The 11,262-nt window shown below is 41.3% G+C and overlaps 1 protein-coding gene across 1 annotated transcript; it reads right to left on the bottom strand.

Annotated features, from left to right (window-relative positions):
* Positions 1 to 9,899: 9,899 nt before the first annotated feature.
* LOC138806754 (protein yippee-like 5) lies at positions 9,900 to 10,220 on the bottom strand. The gene has a single exon (XM_069992094.1). It carries the CDS (start codon positions 10,218 to 10,220, stop codon positions 9,900 to 9,902), a length of 321 nt encoding a protein of 106 aa, XP_069848195.1.
* Between the last annotated feature and the right edge of the window lie 1,042 nt (positions 10,221 to 11,262).

Raw genomic sequence — 11,262 nt, 5'->3', positions numbered from 1 at the left:
CCCCAGTGGTTGCTGTGATTTCTTATTCAATGGTTAGAAATAACGTTGAACTCAGTAGGGAAGCCCAGTCACCCATGATGAACTCCATGTGAAATCAGATCTTCTGTGTGTGTGTTCAGTGGAGAATTAGCTCAAATTAAATGATACATTATGATCTCAGATTTGCTGCCCAAACCCAGCCAGACTTGTTGGGAGGTGATGACCTCGTGAAAACAGGACATATCCGGCTTCCTTCTTTTTTTTTAATTTTAATTTTTTTATTGTGAAAATACTGTACAGAGGGGTTACAATTACATGGGCAAGATAATGAGTACATTTCTTATCAAGCATTGTAGCCTCCTCCTTTGTTTCCCCTTCCCATCCCTTCCCATCCTCCCCGCCCCCCCCACCAAAGTTGTAAAGTTCGTTTTCGACATAACGACTTGTGCTTCTCATTGTTGCAATGGGTCCACCTGTATCCCTATTAAAACGACTTGTTTTTCCCCTTCCTGGCTTCCTTCTTTAATCCGGGTTCCTGAGTGACTCTTCCAGAAAAAAAAATATATACTTTTTTATGGTCATTAAAAAGCCAGTCAGGCTGGGAAGGTGGCTCAGTGGTAGAGTGCTTGCCTTGCATGCATGAGGCCCTGGGTTTGATTCCTCAGCACCACATAAGCAGAAAAAAAAGCCAGAAGTGGAGCTGTGGCTCAAGTGGTAGAGCGCTAGCCTTGAGCTGAAGAGCTGAGGGACAGCGCCCAGGCCCAAAGTTCAGGCCCCACGACCGGACTCCCTCCCCCCCCAAAAAAGCGCCATTGGCTCACACCTGTAATCCTAGCTACTCAAAAGGCTGAGATCTGAGGATCAAGGTTCAAAGCCAGCCCAGGCAAGAAAGACTGTGAAACTCTTATCTCCAATAAATCACAAGAAAACTGGAAATGGTGCTGTAGCTGAAGTGGTAGAGCACTAGCCTTGAGCTGAAGAGCTGAGGGACAGCGCTCAGGACCAGAGTTCAAGCCCCACAACCAACAAGAAAAAATCTCCAAAACACACAAAGGCACCCTCCCCCCACATACCATTTGTTGCTCCATTGTTTTTTTTTTTATATCTTTTTGATCATGGTTTAAACTTCACTATTTGTCATCCTTGAAGTTTACATTTCTCCAGGAAATCTGATTTCTCAGAACTGCATGGGAAGAGAAGAAATCTGACCTGCTCATCTCAGCCCAAAAATTTTTCTTGAAAAAAAAAAAAAAAGAAGCAAACAACTTTTTTCCTTTGTTATTTATTTATAGTTTTAATTTCTCTTAACTTCTACTCTTGATTGAAGAAAGTATTATTAAAAGTTTTTTTTTCTTTTGGCTCCTGCTTGTAGATAGAAACTAATGTATGGTGAACATATTAATTCCAAGTCAACGGAGAGCAAACAACCAGGATATCCATCCAAGGACTCATCCATTTGACAGTTGACCTTTTCAAACTCTTGGCTCCACATGGTGTCCTGAGGGCACTTCTTCACGCTGAGGAGCAAGCAACACTTCTCTCTCCTTTCCTTCCCTTACCTGTTGGTCTCCTGAAATGATTTCCCTAGGTTTTGAATGTTGCTTACATCTCATTCTGCCTGACTATCAAACCATCAGCTTGAAAATGGAAAGTTTCCATGGTGGGCGATGTATCTGTGAGCACACTATCAACCGTCTCATATTTGATACCAGCAGTGAGCAGACGTGCAACCCCCAGTGGACATGAGTTTCACTCTATTGTCACTTTATCCTGTCTTCCTAGGGCATTGGATGGATATTCTTGGGCCAGGAAGGAGGCTTAGTGGTAGAGGGCTCACCTAGCATGCATGAAGCCCTGAGTTCAATTCCTCAGTATATCACATGGACAGAAAAAAAGCTAGAAGTGGAGCTGTGGCTCAAGTGGTAGAGTGCTCATTCTTGAGCAAAAAGAAGCTCTGGGAACAGTGCCTAGTCCCTGAGTTCAAGCCCCAGGACTAACAAAATAGAGAGAGAGGTGATTCCTTAAAATATTATATAAGAGTAAACACCTTTGCTTATGACCCAGCCATCCCATTCCTGGGCATTTATCTAAATGACCACAAACCAGGCCCTGCCAAAGCTACCAGCACAACCATGTTCACTGTCATTTATCATAGCAAAGATGTAGCATTAACTCAGCTGCCCCTCAGTAGATGCATGGATCAAGAAAATTGTGGTATGGAGACACAAGAGGATGCTATCTATCCATCAGAAAGAATGATGCTATCTCATTAATAACAACATGGAAAGACTTGGAGAAAATTGAGCCAGAGCTGAAGAAACACAGGTCACATGGTTTCCCTCATATGCAATCATTAGAGTGTGACTAAAAATCTACCAGTAAACCCAATGGATAGTAAAAGACTGGGAAAGAATTACCATTGGACATGATGAATTAAAAAGGACACACACTAAACAGTTAGCCAGTGAGCCCAAAGGAGATTCTTAGGAGTAGGATCACAAGGATTCAGTAGCTATGAGCAGATAAAATGATGCTTATTGAAATGAACTCCAAGTAATGGAAACAAGAGGTTGTTATTTGTTTTCATTTTTGTTGTTTTTGTTGGTTGTGGGTCTTGAACTCAGGGCATAGGCCACTGCTCCCTGAACTTCTTTGAACTTCAGGCTGGGTGCTCGACCACTTGAGCCACAGTACCACTTCTGGCTTTTTTTGAGTAGCTTATTTCAAGAAATTCAATGTCAAAAGTGGGGACAGAGCAGTAGACCCTCACCATGTTAGTGACCTGTTTCTGGAAAGGACCAGAAGCTGATGAAAATGTGTGCACTGTGTTGGTAGCCAAGTTTTCTGAAAAGTTCAGAGAGCAAATGAACGGATTTTCTTTATTTAATCTGTCCAAACAAAAAAAATCCTTGGGTCAATATGGGAGTTATGTTTGCTCAGTTGACTTGGGATGAGGACGTTTGCCAGTGTTGTGTGTGCACATCCACAAAGAGGAAGGGAGAACCGTCTTACAGAGCACTGACCTCAGAAAATCATTCGCCATAGCTAAGATAGGAAACCAACCCAGAAGCCCCTCTGTGGATGAATGGATAAAGAAAATGAGGTCTATGTATCCATCCGTCCTTGGGTCCATCTGTCCATCCATCCGTCTGACTGTCTATCTATCATCTATCTATCTATCTATCTATCTATCTATCTATCTATCTATCTATCTATCTATCTATCTATCTATCTACCTCTATCTGTCTGGCCGTCGATCTATCTATCATCTATTTATCTATGTATCCATCTACCCATCTATCAGTCTGTCTATCTATCTATCTATGCATCCATCTATCCATCTGTCCATTCATATATCCTCTCTCTCTCTCCAGCTCATTCGGGTATGGGATGCAAGAAATAATTTCAGTTAAAAAAATTTCACAAATTGGCTTGGTGACCTAACATATGACCAATTTTGTAGAATGTGCTGAGAAGAACGTCTGTTCTGAAACTGTTGGGTGAGAGAGATTCTGTAGATGTTGGTTAAATCTAGTTGTCCCCTGTAGCTATTTAGGCCTGAGCTTTCTTTGCTGAGATTTTTGCCTGGATGATCTACCAAGAAGTATATAGAATGGAAACAAATTATATATGTGTGTGTATATATATATATGTATATATATATAAATCATATAGTGTTTATATATAAAATAATATATATTTATATATGTTATTTGAAATTGGTAATTAAAATCTATAGGAAATGGTAAAGAAAAGAGTAAAGCAATATAATAAACAAATACCTAAGTAATTTTTAAAAAATCATGGAAGTCTCTGGAACTTTTATAGAAAACTAAAATCTATTCTATCTGATCTTAGGATTGCTGCTTCAGCCTATTGTATTGAAAGGTTGTATTCCAACCTTTCATTTCGATGATGTATCTGCTCCTTTTGGCCAGATTTGTCTCCTGTCAACAACAGGTGGATGGGTTTTCATTTAGATCCAAGTACCCAGTCTGTATCTTTTAATCAGAGAATTAAGTTTGTTAACACTGGATCTGCTCTTTCTTCCTGCTCTGAGGCCCTGTCTTCTACTCCATCAGTTTGGCCACAGAGACCTTCCACCTTATTGTTTCATTCTGTCTTTTCTGTCTGGTCATTTTCTGAGGGCTGGTACCTCTTCTTTCAAAACCTTAGTTTGAGGATTTCCAAAGATCTCTTTACATCATGAATACAATGCTTCTTGATCCCTTTGAACTCAGACCCTAGGTGCTGTCCCTGACCTTTTTCCACTCAAGGCTGGTGCTCTACCACTTTGAGCCATATATATATGGTGCCACTTCCAGTTTTCTGGTGGTTCATCATTGGAAATCAGAGTCTTATGGCTTTTCCCCCAGGCTGGCTTGGACCACAATCCACAGATCTCAGAACAGAGAGCTGAGTTGAGCCGGTTAGATTTTTTTTTTCTTCTCCCATGTAGTTCTGAAAATCAGAGGGCTCCTACTATTCTTCTTGCTTTCCTTCTTGATTTCTTCTTGATTTCAAGAAGTTATAAAAAATGGAACAACAAATGGGGTGTCTGTGTATTTTTATGATCATAAAGGTATTTTTTCTGGAAGAGTCAGTCAGGAACTGAGATTAAACAAAGAAACCGGGTATGCCCTGTTTTCATGATGTCATCACCCCCAAGAAGTCTGGCTGGGTTTGGGCAGCAAATGTGAAATCAGAATGGATCATCTATGTCTAATGTCAATTTTGAGCTAATTCTCCACTAAACACATACACAGAAGTCCTGATTTTACATGGATTTTACCATAGTTGACTGGGCTTTCTGAGTTCAACCTTATTTCATTTCATGCACAAAAAAGTCAATACTTTTAAACACATTTCATTTTCAGACTATAACCTACTCAAAGTTAATAGAGGAAAATAAAAGGATAGTCCCCCTCTCAAAAATAAACTTTAAAGCACAAGGGTCACCTGGAACTGAATGATTCTCAAGAAACCATAAATCTACAAATAAAATTAAAGAAACATACTAGACAAAAGGTCAGACAAAAGTGTATCTGTGGGATAGTTGGCTTTTCTGGTTGTTATCATAAGATTCGTGTTAGTGTCTGTTACTCGGAAAATGTAAGCTCACAGAAGGGATGGGTTAAGAAATATGGATGACAGTATTAGACACCTTGTATTCATATACTGTTTGTAGAATGGGAACTTCTTTGTACAACCATTTAAAGACAATTAAAACAAATGTATGCTCACATCTCCATACAAACACGCCTTGGAACTGTCTCACCCTCACCCAACCAATGTCACCCCTTCCAGAATTCTTCCCCTATCACTACCACCCCCTCCATTTACAATCTTGATCAATGTCATGCTTTCCAACTGATCTTCTTATCAATACATTTCATTTTCCTTTATTGGGTGTTTCATGTTATTTCTGGAGTTACATGAGATTAAACCACAATATGTAGGGTGGTTTTCTGTCACTTGAAGCATAGGACCAGTGTTCATTTACTTATATATCAAGATAGATAGATATGCAGGTAGATACAAGACAGATGTAGAGAGAATATGGATAGGTAGATGGATAGACAGGCTGGATGATAGATAAAAATAAATGATAGAAAGAAAGAAAGAAAGAAAGAAAGATAGATAGATAGGCCGGCAGGCAGGCTGTCAGGTAGATAGACAGAAGGATAATAGATAGATAGAGAGATAGGTAGATAGATAGATAGATAGATAGATAGATAGATAGATACATACATACATACATACATACATACATACATACATACATACATACATACATACATACATACATACATACATACATACATATACATACACATACACAGACACACAGTTAAAATCATGGCTGGCTTGCACTCACTCTCAGGATCATGTGTCCTCTGTCCCTGTGTCCACTGGGGTCACAAATACCACTCTGACAGTGAGGGATTTCCCACTCATGTTGACCAGGTCTGAGGCTCCCCCGTGGAGTGCGTGTTGGGTCTGATGTATTGTCTTCTTCTTTCCTGACAACTTTACAGATGTGGTGGAAATGGGGAGCATGCAGGATGCCAGTCTCTCCACAGGGTGAGCATCTCCTCCACCAAAATACAGTCGCCTGGTCCCTCAGATCTGTGTTTCCCCCTGTAGGTGAAGCCATGGGTGCTTCTCCCTGGACTTCCTTCTTCATCCCTTCTTCTTCTGATCTTGATACTTCTCAGAATGACTTAATAAACTGATTGCACATGCATGCATTTCTGTCTTGGGAAAATCTGTGCTCCTGGGGCCATGACTAGCATCCCAGATGCCCTCCGTACACGAGTGGATCCAAAACATGCACTACTAGCGCCCAATGGATGGGCAGAATTCACACAGATCCACACCCCACCAAGACATGAATTTGAGGATCGCATGGAAATGGACCAACTGAGGTTCCTGAGACTGATTCCTTCCAGAAAACTCTTTCTTTTCCTAACCATTCCTGAAAAGTAAAATTAGATTACACCTGGAGGCTAAGACTGAGACTGAGAGAAAAAAATCACTATTAATTGAACAGTGATAAAACAAAATGGTTTCCATCCCTAAGGAATCCAGTATTTTCTGACATTTTTCCTGTTCTGAACTTGGGATTTACTCATTTGAAGAGATTCTGTGTCCTCACCTTTAGATGTCATAAGCCTTTCTTTTGGGTTAGTTTTCATGATGTCATAGTATTTGGAATTTTCCAGATTTATGTACTGTAGATTCCCCTTCCCCAGTCAATGGTGGGGGGGGGTGTATGGGGTGGATTCTTATTTTGTTGGATTAAACATTTCCAAACACCACCCTATCTTTCCACGCAGCAGGAGCTGAGACCAAGGCTGGCTGGAGATTTCACTCTACTCTACCCTTTGACTGGGTGACTGTTCTCAAGTTGCTGAAGACTGTGTTCATGAGGCTAGGTATTGGTGGCTCCTGGTTATTATCTCAGTGACTCAGGAGGAAGGGATCTGATGATCACATTGTGAATTAGCCTCTCTCCAAAAAATCATCATCTTTCCTTATCGAACAAATAAACCTAAGATGAGAAGTGAAGGTCACGGGGTAGAGCTTCAAATAGGATTGGAAAATCTGAGTCACTCCAGCCGTCTCATTATCAACATCTCCATTCCATCCCTCACTTCCCAACTTTTGTTTGGCCAGTCCTGGACCTTGAACTCAGGGCCTGGACTCTGTCCCTGAGTCTCTTTTTGCTCCAGGCTAGCACTCTACCAGTTAAAACAGAGCATCACTTCTGACTTTTCTGAGTAGTTGATTGTAATTCATCTCTAAAGGAGAAGGAGTTACTATTCTTTGACTTTGATCTGAAGACTCCACTCTGCCTTTTGCCCATCACATCACTGTTAGGCTCTTGGTCAGAAAATTATGTGCAAAGCTCATCTGTGCATGCTGTCAAAAGCACACATCCACTCCGCCAGCACCTCCACATCTGTCCATAAAGTCCATAGGTATTGACTACTGACTCTCCCACCTGGGGTTCACTGTGATCTTCATCCCATGGTTAGAAAGTTAATATCCCCAGGGGTATTTTCCTTCAACTGTCACTTGAGGAATGTGGTCAGTCCATAGGAGTGTCTGATCAAGAATGTTCTAAGAGACATCTAGAGAAGTCACTGTTTCTCTAATGGACAGAGAAAGACATTGAGTTAATACTTTACTTTTACTTAGAACATGTCCTGGGACTTGGACTCAGGGCTGGGCTGCTGTGTCTTAGATGTTATTTTTCTCCCTGATAACACCCTACTGCTTGAGCCACATCTGTACCTGTGTCCTTTGGGTAGTCAGCTGGAGGAAAGAGACTCCAGGACTTTCACATGGGCTGGGCTGGCCTGGAACCTTCCATCTGATTATGATGCCATCTGTCCCCAGGACTTCACTTTTCCCACCTGAGAGTTAAACGAACCCTAGTATCAAGGAAGAATCACCATTTCACCTTCAACAGGAATGAAGGAGACTGGGTTGCCCTTCCATCAAGTTCTCTAACTCCGAAGTCAGAGAAAATTAACAATTGTGTACATGGAAGTGCTGATCAGGTCACTGTGTTCCCATAAACATGACAGTCCTCAGCTCACCATGTTCTTGTTGCTCATCTGCCTGGTGATCTGGAATATTCCCTCCAGACCACCTGTGCCAAGCAGGATATTTGGGGGGTAGAGGGGGAAAGAGTCAACACCACTCGATGGTGAGCACTGATTTGTGCATCGGGGAGACTGACCCACAGGAGAGTCCCATAAAACCTGGAGGAGATGCCACCCTCCCCAACTATGGAGGAGACAGAAAGCCCCACAGCATGAGAGTCCTGCTGCTACCTCTGCTGCTCGCATGGACATGTGCTCAGGAGAATCCTCAACTGCATCAGTATCAGGTAACCTGAATATGGTGATTGGGGAAGTAGTGTGTGTAGGGAAATTTTCTGTCTGAGTATCAGTGTGTCTGTCTCACATTTGCTTTTGTGCATCAATCACACTTTATTAATATGTTGCTCTATATGTCTCTATTCAACAATCAGTTCTTATATTTTGAGTTCTTACATTTTCATTGGACAGTAAATATAGAACATATATATATTTGTGATACATATTTGTGATTTTTGCAGTGATATTTCATATAGGCTTAGGTATTGAATTTTTATAATTGTGTGTGTGTGTGTGTGTGTGTGTGTGTGTGTGTGTGTGTGTTACTTTAACAAACAGATTTCCATGGAGGTCTGGAATCTCCTCCTAAAAATACACCTTCCTCCTGAATCTCTCCCTCTTCAAATGTATTAATAAAATGCAGTTAAGAATCAGAGACTCTGAATACTTCCAGTAAATTGTCATCTAAAAGAAGCAGAGCCTGGTAGCTCAGAGTCTGGAGAGGGAACGCTCCAGGTCATCGCAAGCAGGTTACTTGAATCCCTGAGTGTCTGAAGATCTGTCCTCTAACCTGCCCAATGGGGTGTTTCAATAGCACACCTATGCCTTAGCAGCTGATAATGAAGAGCAAATCCTGGAGGATGGAGAACTGAGACTCTATCTACGCAATCTTCTGTGAATTAGATATTGTGATATATTACACCTCCAGCTTTATATCAAGTTAAGTTGTGCCTCTTCCACAATACAGGTCTTGATGCCCTGACTCCTGACTTCTCTTTTTAGTCCAACTATTACTTTATTTATATTACTATGTTTATTTATATTACTATGGAAAAAGACAACCAAGCAATTCTGCGCCATTTCAAAAAAAATTTCCAATCAACACCAATTATGTGGTGACAAGTAACTGGGAATGGTGACATCTTTGGGCCAAGACTGACAAGAAAAAATGGGCTCTGGTGCTACAGTTCATCTCCAACAAGAATATGTCACACTGGCCAGCACAAGCCATACTAACATTGAGCCTTTAGCGCTGGGCACAGATTTGGATCTCTTCTCTGAAGCTAGCAAATCAAGTGAAATAACTGGGTTAAAAAAGTTTTAAAATGAAGCCCAAATAAGTTGTAAAACCATGCTCCTGACTTAGTCTCCATCAAAGTTTACATGAAACCCACTTTTCCCACTCTAAGAGCCCCAATTTTTTTCCTCACATAGCCTACCATGTAGCTGCAGAGACTCTTCTGCCTCAAGATGTAAACAAAGGGAAAAAATAACAGCATGTGCATCATATTCTCTACACACTTCTGTTGGATGGAAAATACCAAATTAAAAAGAGAGAGAGAGAGAAAGGTTCCATCTTAGATTCTCACAACCTCTTGTTCCGCAGTTCATGAATCCGACTCTGATGCTAAGGTGACAGTGTATGTAAGTAGATTTGTTTTCAGTGAAGGAAACCTGTCAAAAGATGGATTTACCTCTTTTTCTTCGAGACTTATCTGATGGTACATGCTCTTCAAAGTCCTCACTCTCTCAAACTAGGGCACGTTCCAGGATCACACAGCCTTCCTTATAACGCTGGCTGTCTTCAGTGGCAAACTCATAGATCCATCCCAGTTTGCTATTGCAGTTTTTGCAGCTCACATCTCGAGCCATGTGGCAGCCAGTGAGCATGACTCCATCTTGAACTTCACTGTACTGCAGATTAACTACCTTGTTAAAAAGAAATGCTCTACCAGTGGCACCTGTAAACCGAATAGAGATGAGTTCTGAGCGGTTTGTGAGGATCATACCACAGTTTGCACAAGAAAACAGGTGAGTACCACCAATATGATCAAGGAAAATTCCTCCCATTTTGCTAGCTGAAGTTCTAAAAACCTTGCATTTATGAGACTCACATAATACAAATAAAACATTCAACAGACCCTGGTGCTGGTGGCTCACACCTGTAATCCTAGCTACTCAAGAAGGCTGAGATCTGAGGATCACAGTTAAATCCAGCCCAGAAAAATCTATGAGACTCTTATCTCCAATTAACCACCAGAAAACTGGAAGTGTGCTGTGGCTCAAGTGGTAGAATGCTTGCCTTGAGCTGAAGAGTTCAGGAACAGTGCCTAGGCCCAGAGTTCAAGCCTCATGACTTAGTGGAATCTCAAGTCCCTTCAGCCACATACTTCTGAAATGGAGTGAAAGCTTTCACAGATGTCCTTTGTCTGTTAATTCTTAGGAACTTTACTGTGTCCCACAGTAGGAAAAAATGGATGCTTTGTGGTACTTACCAGTGCTTCTCTTGCTGGCAGAAATATAAGAAATGAAGGGACAGAAATCAGGAAGAACACTTGAAACCGTCCAAAGCATCTCAAACTCTTGGTGCCACCATTCTATGTCTTAAAGTAAGTGCTTTTCTTCCTTCAGATTTTCCATCTGTCAAGGAGACCCAGAGCGGCGGTGAGGTCGGCCCTGCCAATGACTCCTCGCTCCTCAGCTGGGTCGAAGCCCCTAACTTCTCTTTTGCAGCCAAGATTGCAAGGTAGTATTTGCATTTGGTGGGGGAATCTGAGGACCTGTACTTTGTCAGGAATCTACTTTCATAGACTCTGATGTCCCAATCCTCATCTAAGGCCCTGTGGAATCACAAGCCTGGTTTTTCTTAGGAAGTCTGTCGCTTAACCACCATGCAGTACATTAACTAATCCACCATAGACAAAAGAACAGGATAGAAGGAGCTTTCCTTGTAAAATGGGAAGGATATGTCATTAGATTTTTTTACCCTTTGGCCTGGTTTTGAGTCTTCACAACCTTTAAGATGGTAGCTATGAGCTAGCTTCTGAGCAATGAGGTTGAAGAACTGAGTTAACATCATAGATCTAATCACCAAGATTCTCCATATGACAAA

This window comes from Dipodomys merriami, unplaced genomic scaffold (assembly GCF_024711535.1).
Source record: "Dipodomys merriami isolate MVZ:Mamm:240054 unplaced genomic scaffold, mDipMer1.0.p SCAF_407, whole genome shotgun sequence".
Taxonomy (NCBI): Eukaryota; Metazoa; Chordata; class Mammalia; order Rodentia; family Heteromyidae; genus Dipodomys; species Dipodomys merriami.
This window is presented reverse-complemented; position numbering and strand designations above follow the sequence as displayed.